Genomic DNA, 21,180 nt, shown 5'->3' with positions numbered 1-21,180 from the left:
AAAATTATATTCTAAACAAAAAGCGAAAACCATGAAATATACAAGATTAATTTGCTATATTAAAAAAATGCCTAGTTTATAATTTTTATAAATGCCTAGTTTATAATTTTTATAAATAATTAAACTATATAATTTTAAGAAAAATAAAAAAACTATTTATAGAAAAAAATAAAATTATCTAGTAAAATTTTATAGAATTTCTATTATTATAAATTATAATTCCCGTACCATAGTTGCATCTCTTTGGCAATAAATAATTGTTTATTTTTTTAAAATAAAAATTAAAAATTAGAAGAAAAACGTTAAATAATTATTTTTTTATAAAATAAAAATTAAAAATTGAGAAATTAAAATTGAGAGATTTTCTGCACTCCAAGGCTTAGTCTGGTGAAAAGTGCATCCTGTAGCCTTGAAAGGTCTAAGGTTCGACTCCTCCAACCCCTATTTCAAAAAATAAAAAAATTGAGAGATTTTCTATGAGTCTAAATTTGTGAATGCGGAAATAAATAATTATTGTTTACCTAATATATATAAATTGTAAATAGTTATATTAATTTTGAAAGATATATTTCATATTTTGAAAGATATATTGTAATAACTCTATGTATAATTAAAATAATAAATATATAAAATTTGAAATTTACATGTTTCATTTAATAATTATTAATTTTATATCCTAATATAGTCATATTAAGAAATTGTGCAAGATTTGAGAATTTTGATAGGAGAAAATTAGGTAAAGAGAGGAACGGCCACAGCCAAAGCCACAGCCACAGGTGTCCGAGCAGAATACACCGCCTCCGCAACCATCTCCACCCTCCAATATTACATACCTCCATAGATATTATCCAACCTGGGCTTCGGCGAGAGAGAGAGAGAGAGAGAGAGAGAGAGAGGGAAATATCCACAGACGACAGAACCAATAATATCCCAATACCAATTTTCAATAATTCTATTATTATTTTAATTAATCAACGCAAAGAGAGAGAGAGAGAGAGAGGGAGAGAGAGAGAAATCGCCATTTTCCCCCCCTTTAGTCTTGTTTGTCTGCGTGCTGTCTAATAAGTTTAACCTCTATAGCCTTTTCCTTTTGTTGTTTGGTCTTCTGGGTTTGCCAATTTTGCTCTTTAATGGCTATGCTTTCTGTTCTTTTGCTCTATATTGGGGCTTTATCTTCGATTCCATTCCTGTCGGCCTCTGAACCTATTTGCCCTGATGAATCTGCTTTGTTTTTGTATAAAATTCAATCTCAATGCCCTCTCTCGATCTCTCCATATCCTCCTCTCGAGGTATGTTTCCTTTTATTGTTTTTATTTTTTATTTTTAACTTTGCATAAACTTTCGTTTGTTAGTAATTATTCTGATTTAAAAAAATCATCTATTGGCGTACATATTTTGTTGTTAGTTATTTTGTGTTTGTTCGTGGATTGAGAGGCGGTTGTTATTGGTTTTATATATTAACTTCATTACATTTCTTGTTGTAGTAATTTATTTTGATCCAGTTGTTGATTTTTTTTATGGGTATTTGGGTTTTTAGGTTAATTTGCCAGTTATTGTTGAACATTGAACTTGCTAAGTGTTGAATTTGTGGGGGAATTTTTCGGATTAAAATAAAGGCTAATGCTTGGATGACCTTAGATTTTCTAGTAATGCGTTGTTTGACAGGATGGCATTTGTGATATGGAAACTGAGAATAGAAGTTCTGGTTTTCTATTTTAATCCTTACTTAGGGAAGGGAAAATTAGCTGTGTGAGACCACTTAAAGTTTGTTGATCAGGGTCGTGGAACCTTGAAAGTGCTATTTGGATTACAAATGACCTTTTATACTAGCAAATTCTCTGGGAGACATGCAGTATTGTAATGCATTGTCTAGCTGCAGGAACATGTCATTTTTGCTTCAGGTGTAAGCTTTAATGTTTAAATCAAGATGTGGCCTTGATCTTGATGATAATGATAGATTTCTAGGACATTATTAAGGTATATCTTATGTTTGTATGCATTATGAGCGAGGATGTGCAATAGCAAATGCATAAAAGGAACCAATGAAATTGGGATTTTACACATACAACTGGAGAACTTTGGATTCTGAAAATATATGAATTGCCTCCAACATTTTTAAGGATATCAAGGTTTCTTGCACCGTGTTTGATGAAGAAACAGATTACAGGCTTAGTAACCAGTTAAGCGCACACGAAAGCAGTTTACTAAAAAGGAGGATACACTAATTCCAATTTAGAGGGGAATTTAAATGGTTTGGGCTTGTAGAAACATAAAAAAAAAAAAAAAAACTTCTGGCTGGCCCCTGCTTCATAGTATCTTCGAGCTTATACTCTTTAGCTTCTTATTTATGCATTGATTGTTCCCAGTCGTTGCATCTTCAAAATGTCCTCATCTTGCTATAGGGAGTTCAGATACCAACAAATTGTATTTTTTTCCTATTACATATTCTACTTAAATTAGATTGGTGTCTACTGACGTGAAAGTAAAGAGATGGACATGAATGAAAAGAGGAATAGCTAGACCCTATAAGACAAGGTGGCCAAACCTAAGAGCAAGAGGTGTGAAACATTTGGCTTTGAGTAATAAGCTATTACAATATGACGGCAGAACCTGGAGACAAATGTGCAAGCTATGTTTGTGGACTTGGTATTGTCTACAATCATTAAAAACATAGCCATGAAATCTTGGTAAAGTGATGAGGGAGAACTGAAATGGAGAATTGTTGTCTTAGTCTTGATAAAAAAATCGTGATTAAAAAATGATGTATGATTTTGATGCGAAAAAACAACATGCCAAAATGAGTGTGGTAGGGATAACACTAAGATGGATTATGTGAGCATACATGGAAGGATCCAGTTAAGAATGAGTACATATAAAGCAAAAGGGATGTAGCACCAAATGAAGATGTACATTGCATCTAACTCCACTAAAATTCTAAAATCTTCATAGCATTTTGTAAATAGATATATATGTTTTAGTTAGATGCTTCAAATAGAAGTTTTTTTTGCCCCAAAATTAATAGAAGTATAGTTCATGTAGCTCGAGGACTAACTAAAAGTGTGGATTTATTTATTATGTTTCAGGATTCCTTTTATATGAGTTGTAGTGGCATTGAAATTTTAATCATGTTTTGGTGCATATTCCATGAAATGGGGTGTAATGTCAAGATATTCCTCAATTCCTGTTGAAAATTATGTTATGTCCATTGTGTATCATAGAAGTTTTAGAGGACTAGCCACTTTTCTGGACAGTCCACATTATGGCTCCATCTTCAAAAGACCACAGAATGTCTCCTTTCTAGTTTCATCACTTCCCAAGAATTGCCTTTGCTACTGTATATTTGCAGCTTTGGTGCCATAAAGCCTTGTTGGAAATGGATGATTGTTTATGTTGACTAATTGTCTTTGACAAATTCATGAATGTATTGACATTAACTTCATTTGTTTTATTATGACAAGTTGAATCTGCATTCAGTTTAGTAGTTGGAACTTGGAAGAACAAAGTTAAATTGACATGAATTTTACACAGCACTGGCAAAAAATGCAAATAAAAGAACAAAGGTTGTGAGCATTTCTGAAACAATATAAAGAGGTAATTCAAAGTGAAGCATGTTCATAAATAAACTTGTGATCGCATAGAAATATATAGTAATTAATATTTGTCCACTTTATGTTGAATTGCAATTTCAGTTCATATCCCATTAATTAGTTTGAATCCAACAGAATGAATTGGTCTAAATGAAATTGAATTTTATTCATTATGCTGAAGTCAAGTTGTGAAAATTGGACTCAGTTTTTCTATTATGATTAATTTTTTGAGGCATTATAGTCTTGTATCTCAGCTCCATCTGTTTTTCTTTTCTTATAGTTTCTTAAAAATAACTGTAACACTGTCAGCTGGTTCCCCCTGGATAGTCTGTCTCTTGATCAAGTTTGTGTATAGGCCTTTCTTGCCATGTTCCTTTTTCCCTGTTTGTCCTCATTTCTTTCCAGCATATCAGTCACTGGCATTTTCACTGCTGTTACTAGCATACAGTTCAATTGTTTGGTTTTGATTGCACTAAAAATTCCTCTTGTTTTACTTTATTGTATAGTGCTGAATTATGTGCTCCTTGCTGTCAATAGGTCAGTGGGAACTTCCTGGACAGAGCTTTGACTTCAAAGCAGAGAAATTCTTACACATCTGTACTCTTTTATGCTTCCTGGTGCCCATTCTCACGGAATATGTGTCATACATTTAATATGCTTGGTTCAATGTTCCCTCAAATAGAGCATTTGGCCGTTGAGCAATCTTCAGCCCTCCCGAGGTATGATGCCATTAACATCACCTGCAGAACATGTCATGATATTAATCAACTGGGATGTAATCTTTTGAGATAATCTTCACTTTTTGTAGTTTTTCCAAAGAACTTACTGTTAGATGTAAATTCTCTTTGCTTCTATTTGGCAAGTGCACTATGCTTCATACTAGTACGCTTGCATGAATTTGCCAGTAGTTGTCTTTATCTCTCAATTTTGTAGTTACAAGTTGGAATACTCACTCTTGTTCACAAATCTATGGAGAAAGTAGATGAAATTTTTTAGATTATTTGTATTCCTTACTTCTTTAATGGTTGCTATCTCAGGGTGGACTTTCTCTAAACTTTTTTGGCATGCTCTTTACTCAGAATTCACAATGCGTGTTACCCTATGATTTTGGCATTTCTAATACTTTTTCTCTATATGTTGCGATGTTTACAAATGATTGTTGTTTAGAGGTCTCAATGGAAAGCAAGGTTGAGTTTTGACTAAGCTGTAATTTTTCCTGACATCAATATTATATATATATATATATTTTTTGCAGTGTATTTTCAAGATATGGAATTCATAGCTTGCCATCGTTGTTAATGGTCAACCAGACATCAAAGGTGCAATATCATGGGCCAAAGGATCTTCAATCCCTTGTTCAATTTTATGAGAAAACAACAGGTAATTTTATTTGTCTGCAGAAAGAATTATGCAGACCAGTTTTGCAGCATTCTTGTTCTTGCTCTCAGAATCTTCTTCAGACTCCAGTGAAAGATATTTAAAACATCGAACCATTTGTCTGTTAAATTATCCTTTTATGTCAGAACCTCACCACCATACAACTGAACACTGTTGAGGAGTCTTCAGTAAAATTTATACTTCCTGTTTCATAACAAACCTATATGTGATTCAGGACTCGGACCGGTTAAGTATTTTGCTGAAGATGAGCCAACAAGTTTGGGTAGTCATGAAGAATCTATCTTGCAGCCATGGGATGGGTCTTCCTTGAGGGAGATAATGAGAAGGGAAACCTACTTAGTATTGGCCTTGTTGTTCCTTAGTTTCCGAGTACTGGTGTTTATATCTCCAAAAGTGTTATCTCATCTCAAGGCTTTCTATTGGCTGTATGTTCCTCATTTCAACTTGGAAATATTTGGTGAGACAAGTCAACTATTTGGCCGTATCCTGCATATGATTGATGTGAGGAGGATCTGGATCTGGACCAGGCAGACATTGTGCAAGACAAGAAACTTCCATGAAGGTGCAAAAAATTGCCGGGTTTGGGCTTCTTCCCTGGCCTCTGTTTCATTGGGTGAATCTTCATCATCAGGCAGGTCACAATCCTAACACAGATGCCATCTTCCTGTGGGATTTGAATGGGATCAGAAAAGGGCTTAATGATGAGATAATGTATATCATCTGTTTTTTTTAATGTCAGGGACAGGCACTCTCTCTATTTCTCTCTCTCTCTCCCTGTTGAAATTTCATATAGCGCTTATTACTGTAGCTGAAGTCCTTTGTTTGAGTTTTAGGAGGAAGTAAAACAGGCATGTAAATTTGAGAACACTCATCCCTTTTTGTATATTATTTTGTCATTAGGAGGAACCTTCTCTTTACATCAATGGAACTTAAGCATGAGTTGACGTCTGGGCGGTTGCATTTTTCTCTTATTGGTGAAATAATGGTGTTACTTTACCAGGACCATTTTTGGTTTTGCTGTTTCTCCTTCTCCTTCTCCATTGATTTGTTTTGTTATTGCTAATACATATGGACATTGGCTTGCTTGCTTCCTTGCTCACCATTCCAACTTCCATCTGAAACTGAATGTGCTTCTCTAGCCTTTTCCTTCATTTTCCTTTTGGCCTATTAAAAATTGTCCGTGTAATTTGAAAAATTAATTGCTTGCAACTTGTGCTTATTGTCCCAAGTAGAAAATGACCATAAAGAAAATTATAATTATCTTTTTTAAGTGTTTAACTTGCAAGCAACGTGTATATATGCTGTATTTGCATATGAGTGGAGACAAATAGGGACAGGTGCAAGCAAAATGTTGCCTCTTCTACAAGACAAACACATGGAATGGTGCAATTAATTCACCCAAAAATGCATATGAAACATTTCCTTTTATGTTAAAATTGCTTTCGGGAAAGCTTCTTTGTGACCGCCAATCAGCCATAGCCACATTCAGACTTGAGTATTCAAGAAGCACAGTCCTTTTGCACCTTTTATAATCAATTAAACTCAATGCTTTTGTACAAATAGCAAATAAAATAACATCCACACAACCAACTATATTAATTTATATCATTCTTATCTTTTAAAAAATTAGTTAGGACGGTTTTTTTTAATTTTATTATAACTATAAAAATAAAGAAAATTAAAAAAAAAAAAACTTTGATTAATGTAAAAGTGCGAGAAAGATACCGGCCTATGGACAGTTGTGTGGGGCTTTCATTTTCATTTTTTTCCACTTTTCTCTTCAATAACCTAACCCAGTCATTTTCTTTCCAAGCAAACTTCCACAAGAAACCACAAGGAATCTCTAGCAAAAACAACCCCTTCTCTTTCTTCATCTCTAGAATGTTTTTCTTTTTTTAATTAAAAAAACCCTTTTAAAAAAAAAAAAAAAGTTATATGCTGGCCTATCACCATAGTTTGATCAGTGATCATTACCGTTGGTCAAGATTTATCCAAAATAACACTATAGCAATCAAACATACAGATTATAAAAATCTAAAAGAAATCACCACAGGAAACCTATGAAACAAGGCATGCTCTTAAGTGGGTCCATCTGGACCCACACCCTAATTGTCACCTTTTGCAAAGATAAGATCACAAGCCATGCATCATATCATACTTGTCTTCCTTGCCTCTGGGTTCAATCTTGACACTCCAAAGAGCTAGAAGACACCATGCTGTCTTGGCCTTAATTAGCTCTCTTCACTAATGAAAATTCCACACAACACTCCATGAAAAGCCCACCTTCTTTGATCAATAATTCAACCTAGATCCTAATAAATCACATATATATATCAACCCATCTCTTTGATCCAATTCTATTTCCAAGAAAGAAAAAAAAATTTCCCTCTTAGAAATCATGGATATTGAAGAATGGGAAATTTTGCCGCATGGGGGATTTCTTGATTACCCTGAAGATGGAGAAAAGAAGAGTTCTTCAGCAAGCAATCGGAGCTCCAATTCAAAATCTGGGTTCAATATGAACTACTTTGTTTGTCCATCTTCACCTCCAAGAAATTCAAGTGTGGTGCCTAACCAGCTTGTTCCAGTTCCATTTCAGTTGGAAACAACAAGAATCACAACTGGTGATCGTCAAGAAGACAAATCAAAGCCTATTGACATCAGGGTGATGCCTTCTGTGATCATGCCAGAAGCCAAAGGTCCTGATATAGCTCCAAAGGAAGCTGATCAAGACCCAGTTTCCCAAGTTTTCTTCAAGAAAATGAAGGAAAATGAATTTGTCGACATGAAAATGGACTCTCCAAAGTCCCCAACAACCAAAAGTTTCGTTCCTCCTCAAATTGATGCTAGCAAGTTTGATTTCGAGGATAAAGGTGATACCTTGGAGGCCAAAATTAGCTCCCCAAGAATCAAGATTGAAAAAGAAATTAAAGAAGTGGAAGAAATTCATTGGGAGGAAAATAATGGTGGGTTGAATTTGTGGAAGTGGAGCTTGAATGGGATTGGAGCAATTTGCTCCTTTGGAGTTGCTGCTGCTACTGTTTGTATAATCATTTTTGGAAGCCATCAAAGAAACAAGCAGCAACAGAACCAAAAGCTGAGATTCCAGATTTACAATGAAGACAAGGTTTGTTCTATCTTCTTCCTGTATTTCTGGAAATTTTTTAGATTACCCTTTTTTTTTTTTTCTCATAAAGCATATTGCTTTGTTCATATTTAGTGCTAATTTCATGGATCAAGAATCTTTGATCATCTGGGTATGACATGTTTTAATATTGAATTGGGTATTTGTTATAGAGGATTAAGCAAGTGGTTCATCATGCAACAAGATTCAATGAAGCAATTGCAACAGTAAGAGGAGTTCCCATTGCTAGAGCTCATATAACTTTTGGAGGTTACTATGATGGTGTCTGAAAGCTAAATTCATATTACAGAAAAATCTCTATTGTTCCTTGCTGTCAATTGTGGTGGTGAATCTGTTATGCCTCTATATGTAAGCTTTTTCTACATATGAATTTTTCTTCATATTTTGTACATAAAAAGTATTATGTATGAGATATTTGGTTGTGCATAGATTCTGATGAATCATGTGTACTAGAGATTCCCTATGCTTGTGTATATGCTTGTTATAGGAGATTGGTATCTTCATTGTGATCCACTAGTAGCACTAGCAAAAAGCTTGTATTGTTGTGGGCATTGACCCAACCAATTGTCTCCTCGAATAATGTTGGAATATTTTGAATATTTAATCAGAATATTTACAAATATTTGCATTAACATATGAGTTAGGTTGAAATGGACCTGGATCAAGATGTTAATTTAGATCTTTCCATATAAAAATTAAAAATAAATATAAAAAAATACTCTATAATTTTATTTATTTATTATTTTAAAATTTATTATTAAATTAAATCATAAGTGTTAAAAAATAAAAATCAATGGAATTATAAAATTTTTTTATATTTTTTTAAAATATTAAAAATTATTAATAAATAATTATATTTTTTAACGACATTAATGTTGTTTAATGTTATTTGCTATTTTAGATATTATTTTAATACATTTCAAACCCTAATATAAAAATAGGTGATATTTCTCTAAAAATTATATATTTATATTAAATTTATAATGTGTCGTGTCTTTATTTTATTTATTTTTGTTAATAAAAAAGATGACAAAGGAATGTGAGAAGGCTTCCTTAACCACTAAAAAGATTTTTTTGTTTCTCTTAATTCCTATTTATGTCATGTCTCTTTAGCAATTTTGATTATGGATTAAGTTAGATGGGCTCCTAACTGCCTAACTAATGAGATTATCGAAGATATTTCTTTTCGTGTAAGATGGAGAAGAGAGAAAGTGATTGATAGAACAAGCCAACTATACAAACAAAAGAGATTTAATGAGTGATGACCCACTTGATAAAGTGAGTTACACATACACCCCCATTGAAATTAAATGGATGGCATAGAGAGATAAATTGTCAAAATTGGTGAACTGGGGTTCACTAGAAGTGATGTGAAAGCCCAAATGGAAGTATATGTTGAGTGCCATGTATGTGGAAATAATTCAAATTGGTGGGTCGGTTGTGTCAGACGGGTATTCAATTAGGTCTCCCTCAATAACATCACATTAATTTCAATCGGTAAAACGTTTAGCCGGATTGGTAAAAAATCTCTTCTTAATTTAAAAATTTTAAAATTAATTATGCTTTTATCTCTCTTTGAAGTAGACTTTAAATACTATTTAATATTTATTGACGATCTAAAATTAAATAAATAAATAAAAAAAATTGAAAAAATTGAAAATTTTGGTTTGGGTAGATCAAGTTTTCCTTTTCTTATTATTTTTTAATTATTTTTACATCAAACGAATCAAACTAATTAAATTCTCATTTAGCATGTTTAGATCATCGATCTCCTACTTTCCATTTTTTTACTATCCATCATATTAAATGAGTTAAAGTTAAAATTATTTAGGTACTCGATCTCCTACTCTCCGTTTTTTACTATCTATCATATCAAATGAGTTAAGTTAAAATTATTTAAATTTTCAATCTCTTATTCTCCGTTTTTTACTATCCATCATATCAAACGAGTTAAATTCTATTTTAATATATTTAGGCCCTCGATCAAGTCGAAAGAGATCAGACTGAAGAAAGTCTAAACCCTCAATCAGGCCGATTTGTTTTAATTGTAAGTGTTTTAATCTGCTTGCTTTAATCGTAAGTGTTTTAATTGCAGATTGAAAGGTATATTAATGGATCCGCCTGTAGAGGCTAAATTTTAGACATCTCTTTCTGTTCAGTTTGAGTGCCGAATTCGGCAGTGAATTATAATTTAAGAAAAACATGCAAATGAAAATATAAGGCCAATAGAGCCTGAAAATTTATTCAGAAACAAATATTTTTTCATTGAAAAAAATTGAATCATTTAAAAACTAAATGTCTCTTTCTTAAAAAAAAAATTATCAAACTTTAACATTAGTTTTCTATATATAGAAACTTCTCGGGAAACTTGATTTATTTTGTGTCTGATGTATCAGGTCTGTATCTTGAAATAAATACAGTTTCCATTCGTCATTCAACTAAGGATCACATTTTGGCCAAAAGAAAACTAAGGATCACATTTTTGCAATAAATAAATTAAGATTTGAGGCAATAGTTAATAATTTGATTTGATTTATTATTTAATAAATAAAAAACTCTCCAAATCTATCAATTCACTGTAATTTAAATTTTAGAATTGAAAAATAAAGAAAACTTTTTAATGTCGCAATGAAGAATCAAACAAGAAGAAGCTTATAAAGAAAACAAAAGAAAAGTCTAAACCACTATAAACATTAATTATCAACCTAATCTAACCCATGTGCTATGAATTATTATGCCAATTGAGGTGGAATTAGGCCCACAGTTGTAATGATTTAGTAACCTAATTTCTTCTTATACGATAATAGATCCATTCACTGATGAGTTTTCTGGAAGAGAAAATTGATGGATTCATCTGATTTTTTCTTTTAATTTCTAAAAATTCTAAGAACAAAATAATATCCGAATCTATCTAGGAAAGGAAAGGAAGGGAAATTTTCCTTTCTCTCAAACCGATTCGAATTGATCTACGCCTCTGTCTGAACCAAACGGCATTGTATTCATGAACCTTCTGGTTATTCTGAGGCAATGTAATTGATGATATTTTAAAAAATTAGATTAAAAAAGGAATATAAACCTGGAGAAAATCTCTGCTCAGATGTCTAAGGCTGCTTGGAGGACAATCGATGGAAGAAAAAGCAATATTGTCCCCTCAAAAAGGCCTTGGATTATGAATGACCAACCGTAGATTGATCAAACAATTTGATATATGCCTCTTAACTAAGCCAGTTATGAAATTGTATCACTATTCACACGGCTACTCTTAAAGGCAGTTACAATCTCCAGATTTAATTCTTTGCATCATGATCGAAGAAGAAGAAGAAGAAGAAGAAGAAGAAGAAGAAGAAGACGAAGAAAAAGAAGAAGGAAGGTAGAAGCGAGAGACGCGATGGCGACGGAGTTGGAGCCCGACCAGGGTTTTAAGGATTGGGAATTAGGGTTTTATCCTTGAAATGATCGCTGTGATCTATAATTACTGTAATGCCCTCGTTTCGTTAAGAATTTACCACTCCCACATTTAATAATAACTATTATTATTTCGATCCCTTTGGACGAGTCATCTCTCTCTTTTGGCAACAGGGCGATCTGTTGCTAGATTTGCATTCTTTATAATAATTTTGCAGTAATTAACAGCTATGTAATGTGAATATTGATTTACAGAGTAAAAAAATAAAAGTATTTTTTTAATATTTAATAAAATTATAAATTAACTCTAATTTCCTTTTTTTTTAATTTTATATTTTCAAACAAAAAAAAATTTATTTTTATTTTTTCTATTTTTCTTTTAACTAAATAAAAACAAATAATTATAATAATTTTTTAGTAAGCAATAAAGCATACAATTCTAGACGAAGTTCCATTCTTATCTTACCGCCTATAAATTGTATTAATTCACGTATATATTAGTAAAAAAATTTTCTGAAAATTGTTTTTCATATTTATTACAATGATGAGGTTGAAAATGAATTGAAAAATAATTAGTCAATAAAAATACGAGGTGGTTAAATGGTGAGTAACTCCTATACTTAAATTAGTAATTTATTATGAAGACAAATATAAGTAAGTAGTTTAAATTTAAAAATGAGTGTGTAATAATGTATATTTTGAATTATGTGTATGATTTATTTTTATACTCTAAAAAAATAGCGATAATAAACTTTCTGTTAATTCTATTAGTACTAATTAGTAGATAAGAAATTTCGCGATTGTAGATGTAATAGGAATATGATGGATACTTCTATTTATAAGGCTCGACTTGTTTATGAGAGAATGAGATTTATATCATTCTGAATATCGACCATTATAATATCTGAATTTTTTTTTATGGGTGAGGCTTTCGTAATCATGTGTTGCATTTTATTAGGGTTTTGCGATATGACTGGATCATATAATAACAACTCATAACAGCAGAATATTTAAAAACACATACAATAGATAGAGACTCCAATAACTAAGGGAAAATACAATCAATTTAAATTAAATATTTACAAAATTCATAGTAGCAAATCTATTTGAATAGGACTTCAACTAACAACTGAGTGACTAAGTCATGAGTCTCTTAACAGGCTCCCTCAAGCTGAAGTCAAAGGAGACAGAAGTCGAAGGTTTCCTGATGATGCAAAAACAGACGTGATCCTAAAAGCTTGGTTAGGATATCAGCGATCTAATATTGACTCGAAATAAATTTGATTTGAATCCTTTTGCACTGGACTTGATCTCGTACAAAATGAAAATCAAATTCAATGTGTTTCGTTCGAGCATGAAAGACCGGATTAGACGTTAAGTAAATGGCTCCAATATTGTCATACCACAATGTTGCTAGTGAGACATTATAACCAAGTTTTAACAGTAAAGATAAGATCTACATGATCTCTGAGGTAGCATGCACAATAGACTGATATTCACTTGCAGTTGAGGAGTGGGAAAAAGTTGATTGCTTCTTTGAAGATTATAAAATTAAATTAACCAGAGGTGATTTTCTATCATTGGCGTAGTCGGCCCAATCGCTATTCAAAAAATGCTGTAGTAAAATTGGAGAATTAGTGGAGAAAAAATACCCATAGAAGTAGTACCCTGCAAATAACGCAATAAGCATTTAGCAACGATCCAATGAACTTGCATTAGTTGATGCATAAATTGCACAAGCTTGTTCACTGTAAAACACACATCTAGCCTAGTGAGAGTGATATATTGCAAAGAACCAACCAGATGTCGATACTGCTCTCCATCAGCCATGAGGTCTCTGCCATGTTTAGATAATGAGACATTGGTAGCCATAGGAGTACTGGTGGCTTTACTTTTAGACATGTGAAATTGGTGCAATAAACCACGGATATATTTGTGTTAAGAGAGAATGATATCCGTGGATGTTGAAAGCACCTCAATACCCAAGAAATAGTGTAGCCAACCAAGGTTGTAATACCCGGCTAGACTCCGGTATCGGAATTCCTACGGTCCGGTGGAATCTCAGATGTCGGAAACTTCTATAAGGGTAAAATCATGTTTTTATAAAATGTTTTAATGTATTTTATGATTTTAAGTAAGAAGGAAATTAAGTTTTGAATGAAAAAGACCAAGGAGACATTTCCAGGTTCGGCCGCCGAACGTGGGATAGTTTAGGGGGGCAAGTTAGGCTTCCGAAAGTGGCTCAGGTTCGGCCGCCGAACTTGCATGAGTTTTGGAGGCACTTTAGGCTGCCTAACTTGGAAGGTGGTCTGGCCAGCCCCTATATAAGGGCTTCATGGCCGAAACGGGTGAGTTTTCTCTCCATTTTCGGCCAACGGTGAGTCCATGCACTCCTATGGTTGATTTTTGATGTTTTCCTCAAATCTTTTGAGTTTTAACAAGTTTTATCTTGGTTTGAAGATATTTGAGCAAAAAAAACAAGTTTTGAAGCTTGGAGACTTAAGGAGTGAGATTTCTCCCATCTCTGAGTTAGGTCGCCTCTCCTCTCGATCTCCAAGAGGTAAGAGTAGATCCTTAGCTCATTTTATATTCTAAATAAGTTTTATAAAGGTTTATGGGGTAGAAATGCATGTTTAGGTTATTTTGAGTTTATGGGTTTATGTTGAGTTTTTGAGCAATGTATGTTGAATATGTATGTTTGATGTGTTGTAGTTGGGGTTTAGGATCGTTTGAAGCCCCTAGGAGCTTATGTATGTGTGTATGCATGTTGTGGAAGTGTTGTGTTTGATTTGAATGGTTTGGGAGGCAAATGTGCATGTTTGAGACTGAGTTCTGCCCTTTGGAAGAACTCAGGTTCGGCAGCCGAAGGGACTTTCGGCCGCCGAACCTGCCTGTGGAGGCCAGCCTTTGGCTGTCGAACCCTGCCCCCGAAAGTGGACTTTCGACTCTGGAAGGGAGTTTCGGCCGCCGAAGGTGCAGCCGAACATGCATGAGTTTCGTCTCTGGAAGGAACCTTCGGCCGCCGAAAGTGCCGCCGAAGGTGCGTAACTTTCGGCTCTGGAGGGACTTTTGGCTGCCGAACCTGCCGCCGAAAGTGCCCTGTTCAGCCTTCTTTTGCATGATTTCTATGATTGTTTTAAGGTGTTTTAGGGGGTTTTTGGGGAGTATTTTAGAGTCATGTTCATGTATGTTTGGTCCCTCATTTGAGTCCACCTGTGTAGGTTCGGACCCGAGGAACCGAGAACCCCAGCAGTGAGTCAGCTGCTTCAATGTCTTGTCAGAGCTAGCCAGAGGTGAGTAGAATAACTCTTTATGTTTCAAAGCAAACAAATCAAATTTTGAGCATGTTCATACATCACAAATGCCATGAGATATATTAGGTTGTTTGCATTAGAATTCACGAATATGTTCCATTAGAATTCATGAATATGTTCCATTAGAATTCACGAATATGTTGCATTGCATAATATGATGATGATGTGAATGGGTATTGGATGATCCTTTAGTCCTCGTATGATATGATGTGCTATGGTATGGTATGGAAGTCCAGGTCGAGGCCCATTCTAAGCCCCTGGCACTATGTTAAGAGAAAGACCAAGTCGAGGCCCATTTTACGCCCCTGGCATTATTGGAATGTTATGTTATGTATGTTATGTTAAGAGAAAGACCAGGTCGAGACCCATTCTACGTCCTTGGCACTATTGGATATGTAGAGGACTATTGGTGACAAAACCATCCTTGATGTGATTTGTTTGTGATGTGATGCATTTCATGAAAGTATGAACTTTAAATATAATGTTTTATTATTCTGCTCACTAGGCTCTAGTAGCTCACCCCCTTTCCCTTAATCCCCCAGGTTTGCAGGTATGGGATAGACCAGGAGGTCAAGAAGAGTAAAGTTGTGTTTTATGTAATAGTTAGTTGTGGACATGAGAATGATGTAATGTATAGTACAGTTATGTAATGTAATGATGAATATTGAGGTTTAGAATTGTGCTTAACCCTAGTATGTTATTAATCCCTTTTTAGTTACATAATCTTTAATGAAATGTTTTATGATGTTATGTTACCCCATTGGAGTATTGATGAGGACTCCAGTGTGGGGTTGATGGTTATGCCTATGAGTTGTGCATGCACAGGTTGAGTTTGGTAAATGAATGAGAAAAGTTTAAAAATTTTATGTATGTGTTGATCATGTATGGGATTAACCAGGTATACAGGTTGTATGTGAGGCTTGCTACGGGTCCCAGCGGCTTTAAGTCGATCTGGATCCTAGCGCCAGTAGCGGTTCGATTTTCGGGTCGTTACAAAGGTCCTTAATCGAGAATACACCATTTCCAATATGCAGTTGCAGTCCTTAAGGACTGAATATCTAGAATGACATGGAAATTGATTGCAGTGTCTGGGTGCCAATGATTAATGGGGGACATAGTGGAGTAGTTGGCCAAAGGTGTGGGAGGAGAATAACAACTCATTATGGGAGGAGGCGGATAATAAGGTGAAGGTGTTGGATAATTGTAGAAATAGTTGGTCATTGGTGGTGAGTATTTATGCTGATTCTAAGTTGGACGTGGATTTTGATTTGACCGTAGGTAACAATGATGACATTTGTTGACAGTCTGATTTCAATATCCACATATTTGACAAGGACCTTTGAATTTGGAAGATGTATTTTTTTTAACGAGTTTTTTAACAACGGATCGTAATCCGTTAATAATCCGTTGGTAATTCGTTTACTAACGGATTTTTACAAAATTTACCAACGGAAAAATCTATTGATAATTCAGAAATTTTTTGTTAATTTGATACTATTTATAAACAGTGAAGAGAGAAAAATTATTTTTCTAATTCATATTAATTTGATACAAACAGTAAAATATTTAAAAATACGTACAACAAATAGAGATTACTGTATCTAAAACAAATACAATCACTTTACATCAAATATTTATACAAATCATATTTAAATAAGACTTCAACAAACAATGAGTGATTAAGACATCATTAGTCTCTTAATATCTCAATATTGTAGAAAGAGAGAAAAACATAACTAAAACCAATCTAACATAAACTCCATAGCAAGCACGAAACAACTAAGGAAACAAGAAAATAAAGGATTTCGATGAATAGAGCTCACCAACTTGCATGTTGTATGGATCGACCATAAAATGCAAACCCACTCCTAAAACAGTGTAAGCAAAGCTCAACTGTAATCGACAACCAACGAAGGCCAATCCTAAGGAAAGAGCAAGCGAAGAGAGAGCTCTCCCTATGGAAAGAGAGAAGGCACTTTTTCCAACGTGCAGAATGTTTAAGGACGACTGATTTGGGAATCAAATGGGCATGTGCAACCCATTACTCTTTCCAATCTTTAGAGATCCGCTGTGGCTTGTCAAAGATTGGCTGCGCTGTTAGTTTATTAATATACAATATTTTATTTGCCATTACCAACTTGCTGAATAGATTTCTCTGGGATTACAAGCTACTTCATTCTTATTAAAAATATTATTATTATTATTATTATTATTTCTTTGGTGTGCTGTAAATGAATATTTGATTATTCATTTATTAAGCAAATAATAAATAATAAGTCTTATTCTAAAGTAAAAGGTAATTGTAATGGAAAATAGTAATTGGTTGAAGAATTGACCAGCCAGCTAATCAAAATGGCTTCCGATTTCTTTCTAAAAGTAGACTAGATCCTTTTTGTCATTAACTTAAATTTGCCACATGAAAATAATTTCTCTTTTACTTTGATATTTCTTCAGCCAATCTTTTTTATTTTAATTTTTTTTTATTAATTTTATTTTACAATGTTTCATTTAATTTTCTTCAGCATCATAACGTACTCTAAAATTAAACATTTCAGTGTTACAAAAAAGAAACAAGCAAAGCAAATCACAAGAATTGTACAAAAAATAATAATATTATTATCAAGAACTCACATCAATTATACAAATAATGAAATGATCATAAACATCACGATAAACGAAAAATCAAAAGACAGCAAGAGTCTCTCAACCTCTTTCAGCCCCCATGATTACAATCTCAACAAAGGCTCAAATCTAATAAGGAGGAAAGAAAGAGCCTAAGGCAAAGAACTCATAATTTACCCATTAAAAAATTAAGAATTTATTCAAATACCCATTTAAACGAGGAGCCCAAAAGCAAGAGCTGCAAGAGATGCGAAGACTGTAGGTACAAAAACAGTGGCATCAGAGGCAGGGCTAGGCGCTGGGGCTTCCTGAGCACCCACATTCTGAATAGCAGAAATGGCCATGACAACAACCACAATCGCCAAAAATACTCTCATTTTCAGTGCCTCCATTGTAGATTTTCCTGTTTGGTGAGTGGAAAAATCGAAACTTTCCCAAGAAAGTTTGGATTATAGAAGCTGGGAAATTTTGTGGAGGCAAAAAGAAAGTGCGACGCTGCTGGTGGGGTGGCGGAAACTAGAGGAGTTGTGTAGTTTATATAGGGAGGTTGAAGGGTTGGAGACAGTTGATGGAGGTCACATGCATTTTGGGACAGTGTCAAAAGTTGTGGCCGTCCTGCCCGTTGGTTAGAACAGGTAGTGCTGGCCACAATTTCATCTACTTTAACTCAATGATCCGGTCCAATCAAGCCCACTAGTTTACGGTTCAATTCAGCAATAGCTGTTACCGAATAGAGTTTACATCTTAAAATCATTGATTATGATGAAAACCGAACCGTGGCCAGTTGAACCAGTGGCTTCCAGCTGTTGCCAACGGTTCTTTCAGTCTGTCTCTTTCCTTTTTATATCTTTTCTTACAAGGAATAAAATAAATTATATTGAGGTCTTTCTTTGAGGCCGTCCACTTCTTAACAAACACCATTTGCCAATTTTTTGAAAAAAATATTTGAAGGTCCGGTTATGACCCCACGCAAGGGCATGTTCTGTGGCTTTTATGCTCTATGTCGATGGCAAATTTGGGATTTTGTGATTTCCATCCAAGATATTTTTCATGTATGCATGATTAATTTATTTTTTTACCCACTAACAATGTGAATTTTATAAATAATATGCATATGATAATTTAACAATTAACAATTGCAACGGAAATTTTGAATTGCAAATTAGAGTTGACTTGAATTTTATATGATTAAAATAAACTTAATCCATAACAACCACAAGTTCATATGATTGAATTTGAACCTCAAAATTCAGCTTTAATTTATTTGAAATGGGACAATTTGGTTCACGAGCAATGGCAGCACATGGGAATTTCATTGTCAAGCCCACAAGAAATCTATGGTAGAAATCCAATTAGCATTACCTCTTAGCTAAATGGGTGATAAAAAAAATGACATTCTTTGACTAGTTTATTGAAAAAAATGTTGGTAAAGTACTTTGAAAAATACTATGTTAGAAAGTGATTTTTATGATCCATTCACAAACCTAAATTTGATTTTTCCAAGATATAACGTACATTTTGCAACGGTCAACAAATCATTACATTTGGAATAAACGAACAAATTTAGAGAAGCAATCCATTCTTTCATTTATATATATATTTTTAATTAGGTGATATTTCAAATTCAATGCACCAATTCAACCACCACAGAAAAGTCTCCCCAAACTTTAGCTAAATTAATTTTTATGCATTTATTTTAAAAAATTCATACCTTAACAAAATAATTTTAAAAAAGAAAATAATGTTTTATGTATATGAATGGGAAGTGATGGGGATGTAGAGTATGGACATAGATAGATTCATTTTATGAACCTATAATAGTAAGTGTATGAGGATAACAAAGAAGGCAAAAGCTATCCTTTCAATCATCAAAAGTTATCTCTTATTTAGAGGAATCATATCAAGACTTGAATTCTTATAACTTTAATAAAGTTCTTTTAATATTATTCAATTAAAACTAATTATTTTTATTTTTTGCCAAATGTAAGATTTTATTAAAGGTTAATAAAAATTAAAACTTGCAAAATCTTATTTTAAAAAACTTCATCATCTCACAAATAAAAATTCAAAGCTTTTCAATTTTAAAAAATCTTTCATTATTTAAAAAAACTCTCTCAAATAAACTAAATTTTGAAAAAGAGATTAATCCTTATATACATATATTACCATCGCAATATACTGTCTTTAACAGTGGCGGAGCCAGGAGCTTCCCTTTGGTAGGGCACCGGTTGCGCCGCTGCGGCACCTTCATCCCCTTCAAAGTATTTTCCGGTCGCCGATACGACACGTGCCCCTTGCCGTACCTTCCCTCCGCCCCTAATCTTTAACATACACTAGATTTAAGTAGATGAATTCAAATGATTGTAGGGTATTAGTATCAAAGTATGAAAAGCATAAGCAACAACAATTAGCAAGTCAAAATTAGTGGGTAATTTCTAATTGTAGAAAACAAGGGTTAAGTGAGAATAAATTTATTGAACTGGTCCATGTGTTTGATAAAAGTCCTCAAAAGACCCCACCATCAACAAAATTCAAATTCTTGGTTCAAATATTGGAATAAAGTAGCTTCAAGATAAGTATTGCTTTTTTTTTTCTCTAATAATGGCATATAGCTCTATATACATTGGAAACTGTGGTGTAGATTTGAGAGTTTAAAAATATTATCTAGTAGTTATATAAAGAAAAGTGATTGTATTTGAAAATTCAATTCCTCTCTTCTTTAAATACATATTTATAAAAGAAATGTATATATTTTGATTTTAAAAAATTTGATTTAAATCATATGAAGAGATAAAAATAATATTTAAGGATTATAATTTATTTTATAATATTAAATTATATTTTCTATTAATATATTAAAACATATAAAATCCAAGTCACAATAATTGAATCATGGGCTGGATAGGGCAATTCTCAGAAACTAGGGCAAGTTGAGTTAAAAAGGAAAAGGGTTGGTTGTAGGGTCACCAAAATCTTATGGGGATAAAAGAAAATTAGTGAAATACCCAAAATCAAGAAATTCAACACTTCTCTCTCTCCCCACATTATCCCTCACAAAGTAAACTAGCGAACCAAAAATAAAGACTTGCAATTTCAAGATTCTGTCCTTTAAAGCTCTTTCTTTCATTAACAACCTCCTTTTTCTTTCTTTCTTTTTTATAAAGCAACCCTTTATTATTATTATTTTAATAATAAGTTTTATGTCTACTAATTAAATTTTACAAGTTAAAATTAATTTTTTAAAGAACAATGTCATTTTATGCACTTTCACAGAATTGAACTCTTAATTAATAAGAAAAAAATTGTTAAAACAATTCAATATTTAAATTTATTATAGATTTCCACAATTGCTAATATATTTTGATTTATAGATAAATACTCATACAATGAGTTTCAATTTAATAATTTTAATATTTATTCTAATCTGTGAAATTTAATGTATATATGCAATTGAAATTAAATCTAAAAATTAAAAAAAAAAAATCAAGAGAACACTAATATTTGTGCAAATGATGAGAGGAGAGATATAAGGAGGCCCAAGTTCTACCAAAAGAAAGCCCATATATAATCCTATTGGGCCTGAAGGCCCAATACCACTCAAAACCATCAAGCAAATAGCACGTGAAAAGAGAGCTGGGCTTTGAGAGAGTATTCACAAGGCCTACTACTCTCATCCAGCCGTCCGTTTACAATCCAACGGTTGGAATAA

General features: G+C 33.1%; 3 protein-coding genes and 2 non-coding genes across 5 annotated transcripts; 2 read left to right on the top strand and 3 right to left on the bottom strand.

The window, feature by feature from the left end:
• The first annotated feature begins 708 nt into the window (after positions 1-708).
• LOC110621285 (5'-adenylylsulfate reductase-like 7) lies at positions 709-5,933 on the top strand. The gene is made up of 4 exons (XM_021765508.2): positions 709-1,289; positions 4,125-4,306; positions 4,843-4,967; positions 5,200-5,933. The coding sequence occupies exons 1-4, from the start codon at positions 1,131-1,133 to the stop codon at positions 5,631-5,633; spliced, it is 900 nt and encodes a 299-aa protein (XP_021621200.1). The 5' UTR covers positions 709-1,130; the 3' UTR covers positions 5,634-5,933.
• A 1,203-nt stretch (positions 5,934-7,136) lies between these two features.
• Positions 7,137-8,734, top strand: LOC110621397. Its single transcript, XM_021765678.2, has 2 exons — positions 7,137-8,112; positions 8,283-8,734. Exons 1-2 carry the CDS (start codon positions 7,384-7,386, stop codon positions 8,397-8,399), a joined length of 846 nt encoding a protein of 281 aa, XP_021621370.1. The 5' UTR covers positions 7,137-7,383; the 3' UTR covers positions 8,400-8,734.
• Positions 8,735-11,025: 2,291 nt separating this feature from the next.
• LOC122724477 lies at positions 11,026-11,159 on the bottom strand. The gene has a single exon (XR_006351850.1). It is a non-coding gene; the product is annotated as a small nucleolar RNA snoR138 (small nucleolar RNA).
• A 66-nt stretch (positions 11,160-11,225) lies between these two features.
• LOC122724471 lies at positions 11,226-11,360 on the bottom strand. The gene has a single exon (XR_006351844.1). It is a non-coding gene; the product is annotated as a small nucleolar RNA U19 (small nucleolar RNA).
• Positions 11,361-17,442: 6,082 nt separating this feature from the next.
• Positions 17,443-18,007, bottom strand: LOC122724338 (arabinogalactan protein 13-like). The gene has a single exon (XM_043958882.1). It carries the CDS (start codon positions 17,861-17,863, stop codon positions 17,684-17,686), a length of 180 nt encoding a protein of 59 aa, XP_043814817.1. The 5' UTR covers positions 17,864-18,007; the 3' UTR covers positions 17,443-17,683.
• Between the last annotated feature and the right edge of the window lie 3,173 nt (positions 18,008-21,180).

The sequence above is a fragment of the Manihot esculenta genome, chromosome 8, assembly GCF_001659605.2.
Source record: "Manihot esculenta cultivar AM560-2 chromosome 8, M.esculenta_v8, whole genome shotgun sequence".
NCBI lineage: Eukaryota > Viridiplantae > Streptophyta > Magnoliopsida > Malpighiales > Euphorbiaceae > Manihot > Manihot esculenta.
Note: the sequence above shows the minus strand (reverse complement) of the source record. Positions and strands in the feature narration are given on the sequence as shown.